General features: G+C 30.2%; 1 protein-coding gene across 1 annotated transcript; it reads left to right on the forward strand.

The window, feature by feature from the left end:
* The first annotated feature begins 3,734 nt into the window (after positions 1-3,734).
* LOC125864370 (18.1 kDa class I heat shock protein-like) lies at positions 3,735-4,502 on the forward strand. The gene has a single exon (XM_049544344.1). It carries the CDS (start codon positions 3,770-3,772, stop codon positions 4,355-4,357), a length of 588 nt encoding a protein of 195 aa, XP_049400301.1. The 5' UTR covers positions 3,735-3,769; the 3' UTR covers positions 4,358-4,502.
* The last annotated feature ends 1,187 nt before the right edge of the window (positions 4,503-5,689 follow it).

Here is a 5,689-nt window from a genome sequence, read left to right on the forward strand (position 1 = left end):
ATTAGGCTCTATTATACATTATATGAGTAATAATAATTAAATTTCATCTCAATTAAGAATGTGGTTCCACATCTTTTTGAGATACTTAATAAATTCAATGATGCGGTTACACCTTGACCAAATTATTTTGATAATTAATTTTGTTAATTCAAACCAAGAAGTGTAAGTTGAGATTATGAGGTGTGATGAACTCGAGAGGGGAAGACAGTTATGTCTCCAAATGTCAAGACCGAGAATACAGTTATGCATCCGGTTTAAGACTAATAAAAATTCAACAATTAAAAATAAGCAAACCATGGCATATAGACACAAATTATCCAAAAAATATATCAAGATAAGTATAAGTCAATAAAACCGACCGTGCTAGAACCACGGGATTCGAGGGATGCCTAATACCTTCCCCTCGGTCAACAGAATTCCTTACCCGAATTTCTGATTCGCAGACCAAATAAAAAGTCATTTCCTTATGATTAGGGATTAAACAAAAAGGTGACTTGGAACACCATAACTCAATTCCAAGTGGCGACTCTGAAAAATAAAATGATCCCTTAATCAATAACGTCACTTAAAATGGAAAAACCCTTCCGCCGCTGTGCGCAAAAAAGGGGTGTGACATCTCTGGCGACTCCACTGGGGACTAACCAGAATTCGAGCTTTGTATATTTGACTTTTACTTTATTTTATTATATTATTTCATTGGATATATTGTTTTGATGACCTAATGTGCTACTTGCTGCTCATTTATCACTTTGATATTGTTGAATTGTATATAATCTGTCTTCTCGTACACCAGCTGACTCTCTAAAAATAGGGTAGTAGGAAATGCAATTATGCATCCCAATTTCTTTTGAGATAAAGCTGGAGTGTCTGGGCACCCAGTGAAGGATTTTAGTCACACATGTTAGGCAAGGTTGGACCAGCAATGAAGTCGGAATAGTGCTGCTACCGATAAGTTGTCCCTCCTTGGCTCGAGTTCTCCACTCGAGTAAGCCAGTCTAGATACCTATCTCTTTTAGGTTCGAACCTAGTAAAACTGAAACATACACAGGCGTATCCCTAGTAGGCTCTACTTATTTGCATTATTTGTATTTGACTTATTGGAACTCGACACAGGGATCGGGTCCGTCTAGGACAGGAGACCCTCTTCTTGACTAACATGTGCATTTTATGTGTTATTTGTAAAATATTATGTGGAAGACCTCGATTGTTGACCGGCTTTAGGTTCCCTCTAAAATAAATTCTTTAATATTTTTAATGTAGTGAACGAGTAAAAGTAAATGGAGATCGCAATAATTAACTTAAATAAGAGTATACTTCTTACCTTTTAATATTATTTTTAAGATTCTCTGCCATTGTGAGCGCTTTGCTCGCAGAAATTAGATATTACTTAGATTCTTATAATCCAAGCTTGAACTTAAATGATATTATTTAAAAAAGACTTCTTCTACATTTTGATAACTTGTAGAAAACCAAACACAAACATTTTCTCAACAGGAGCTCTTGGCATCTTATTTTTATATGTAATAAAATACATTTTGTACTAATTAGGTTTCCTCACTATAATAATTTAATATATCGTGATCTATTGATCTTAAAAAATAAAAACATTATTTTTAGAAATTAGAAAACCATTTTTACCATATATATACCCATCTTCTTCAATATTTATATCCGGTGATGTTACTATTTGAGGAATCAATGATGTTTTAATTCTTTGACCATATTGTTTTTAATTATTTTTAAATTCTTTTAACTGCTATTATATCATGACGTTTAATATACTTTTATATAATTTTCAAATATATAATTTTTATTGGCGAAAACTTAAAACATCTATCATATATTGATGCAAACATATAATATTTTAATCATCGTACTTCGAATCTAACCTCAAAAATGTACTAGATAATATTTAGGCCATACGAGTTGATTATGTTCTTTTGGTAGATAGAGTGAGCTAGGAAGAATAAAAGAATAATATATATAGTACTCGATTGTTCCATTGCTTCTTTTTAAAAAAAAAAAAAATTAAACCACTAGACAGTGGTCTAGTGGCTTTTTATTAATAATAAATATAAAAAAAATTCAATAGGATTAAGTACAAGCAATATTTCTTTTTTTGCATTAGTGATGTCAGACCATATTCTTGGCTCTTTGGTAAGTGTAAATAACCATGGCTTATGAATTTGTAGAATTGATAAGATACTTTAAACCTTTTAAATAGATGCAAGGTAAGGTTATGTATAATATATAGTAAATAGAACTAGTTGTCTGAAAACATAAAATTCAACCTCCTTCATTAGGTTAAATTATAATTGTGTAAAATTTATTTATATTTTCAGTTCCAATTAGTTAAATTCGAGTTAGAATAGTAGTGAGTTTGAAAATAATTTGGAATTTTTATAGGACATAGAATAATTTTATATCTAAGTAACTTATCTTTATTTCCCTGATTTGGTTGATCTTATTTTCTAATATTCCTTGGACAGATAGAAGTGATTGACATGTTACACCCAGTGGCGGATCCAGAATTTTCATTAAGGGGGTTCGGAAAAAAAAGAGCAGTGCTTAAGATTTGAGGTTTGAACCCCTCAACCACTAAACCAACCTCTAATCTTATATTCAGGAGGTTCAAAATCAATAAATAACATAAAAAATCTTTAAAATACCTTAAATATACAACGTAATTTTTTGCCGAGGGGGTTCGGGTGAACCCCTCGGCAGAGTCTAGGTCCACCCCTGGTTACACTGTACAACAACTTAGGTAGGTAGCATCTGGATTGTGATCGAATAGTTAAAATCTCATATTATTAATTAAAGATTTTGAGTTTGAGCTGTGAGAATGAAAAAGAAATAAGTTAAGAGCAGTTGGTTTTCAGAAATGAGTCTTACAATATGTAAATTTGAATTAGTTGAAACTCCAACACAAAAATCGAACGCCGAATAAAAAAAAACTTAGTAGGTAGCCTCTTTTTTACATGTATTCTCCATTTGCAACATGAGAATAAAGGTAGTTCATTCATATAAAAATATGACTCAATGAGAATGCTCCAAGTGTCCGAATGTCACAAAAAGATCAGCTAGCTTGAAGTCACAATCCTAAGAATTTGTTCTCTTTCATTTGTACCCTTAATAGTGCAAACTTATTTTATATTATCAGTTTGATTTAACTTATTTACAATATATTATTTATTATATTTATAAAATTACTAATTGATGTTTATCATGTTAACATTTATAGTTAACAGTCAAAAACAAAATATCACTTTGTTGTGAATTACACATTTTAACTATTGTTCTTTTTTTTTATTTGAACTACAAAAAACACATCTCGAAGTTGACTAGGTCAACTATGAATTGCTCTATTTTTCTATCTAAACAATCACCATCTATTTAACTATGTATGTTTTAATATATTTGATGGTGATATATATAGTTCAAATATGAAAGGAAAATAACTGATAGTTAAGACGTGAGACTTGCGAAAAAAATTAGTCTAAATACTTTTCACCATTAATTATCTCAAAAAAAATTGTGTAATTAATATATAAAATAACATGATTAAGTAAATACTTTTTACACTATTAATATTGTTGCAAATTAATCGAAATGTTCAATGAATTATAACATCTCAAATACACGTCAATAGAAGATTCCCATCTTTGAAACTCTCCCTATAAATACATAACTCCTTCTATCACACATTTTATTTTCTTCCTATACGATTAACTTAATTTACTTCCTTTTTTTTCAAAATTTAACAACAAAAATGCCTTTAATAGCTCTATTTAACGGCCGCAATAATCATGTGCGCCGTGTACAAGATCCTCCACCACCACCATCAACAATAATTACGCATCAATTCCAAACAGATGACGAGAATCATCGACAAGATCCTCATGTTTCACCTGTAACAAAAATTAAGCATCAATCTCAAACAAATCGAGGTCGTCAGGACGGTCCCTCGCGTGAATTTTACCTTCAAACCCCTAGATCACTCATAGCACCATCACTATCATTCCCACGTGAACCTCAATCTATAGCACAAATTGAGTACAAAGCAACTCAAGAGGCACATATTTTTAAGGCTAATTTGCATGGATACAAAAAAGAAGAAGTGAAGGTACAAGTGGAAAATAATAAAGTCCTAAAGATAAGTGGGGAGAAAAAAATAGTACAAAAAGAATATGATAATTGGCACCATTTTCAGAGAAGAAATGGGAATTATTTTACTGCTTTTAATTTGCCTGAGGATGCTAAAGTTGATAAAGTGAAATCATCAATGGAAAATGGAGTGCTTGTTGTCACTGTCCCTAAGAAGGGAGCCAAGAAATCTAGAACATTTTTTTTCAAATAATATATTTGATGGTATATTTTTATCTTTCGTGTTAGAAAAAATAATGAGTTCAGTTGAATCGTTGATCAGGAGATACATCAACATTAAGTTATTGAGTAATGGATTAAGCATGCTTATGTAATAGCTAGTAGTAGCTACTCATAATAAAGGGGTTTTTTTTTTCATAATTGTTCTTCTATATTATTAATATTATTTTAATTATTTTTGCACTTATTTATATATAGTTAGTATGATGATGCTGAGAGTTTAAATAAAGTTGAGATTCATATGGCTGATCCAATTTATTTGAGACCGAGGCTTAATTATTTATAATTGGTTCAAATTAATTCTCACCGTACTAAATTGTTTAGAATTTTAAAATCATCTCAATTCTTAACTCACTCTAAATTCATAGAGGATGCAAGACGCTAATATGGAAAATATTACTATTATAATTATCCTATGAAAGATTGATAATTAAATAAAAATATCTGAACGTAAAATTAAAACAATTAAGAGAAATCTTACCGTAATTTGAAGAAAAGCATAAGATGAATGAAACTATGTGCAACACAGGTAATTAGAGGTAGTGGAAGAATGAAATATTTAAGAAAAAAAAAACATTTTATCTTTGTATTTGTAGACCAGTTAATTTTGCTTAGATTCATTCTAAAACTACGCATTTAGATTTTATTTACAATACATAACAATGATTTCAAAAGACTACCAAATGTAGCTATATTTTGGATCTTGTAGAAAATATACAATACACACGTGTGTTGATTTATCTTCATCAATTTTCAGCTGATACAATATGCGTTGATATATGCTATCTAAATACAATTCTTTTACTGATAGAGTTGATATCTGCTGTCTGAATACAATTGATATTCCTGATACAACTCTTCCGTCTAATGCAATGACTATACTTACGTTTCGTAAGTATACAAACTATAGCTACATGTGATAATTATGCTCTAAATTATATTAATTTATGAATTTTTCTCATTATATATTATTTTTTACACTGCCATAATGGGAATTCATCAATGTTTGTACCCCCAACTCAGCAAGAAACAAAATCATGGGCCTATAATCATTTAACAATGGGCCTGCTAAGCTTCTACTCTTAGAATATCAAACCAAGCCCACAAGTAAAAAGTGGGCTTTAATTTTAGAATGAGAAAGAGCGATCAGATATGGGTCATTCTCACAAATGCTCCTATTTGGGATGATTTTCAATTTTTGTACTTTAAAATGGTTGTTTTAAATTTTTGAGCAAATCGCGTATATTATTCCACTAGTTTAAGATCTAATTATATGTCGTTTCTTATGTTTTTGAAAGTATTATTT

The sequence above is a fragment of the Solanum stenotomum genome, chromosome 5 (genome assembly GCF_019186545.1).
Source record: "Solanum stenotomum isolate F172 chromosome 5, ASM1918654v1, whole genome shotgun sequence".
Taxonomy (NCBI): Eukaryota; Viridiplantae; Streptophyta; class Magnoliopsida; order Solanales; family Solanaceae; genus Solanum; species Solanum stenotomum.

Bases quoted from the DNA above. Each gene is read 5' to 3' on its own strand.
- LOC125864370 (XM_049544344.1), top strand. From the start codon at position 3,770: ATGCCTTTAATAGCTCTATTTAACGGCCGCAATAATCATGTGCGCCGT.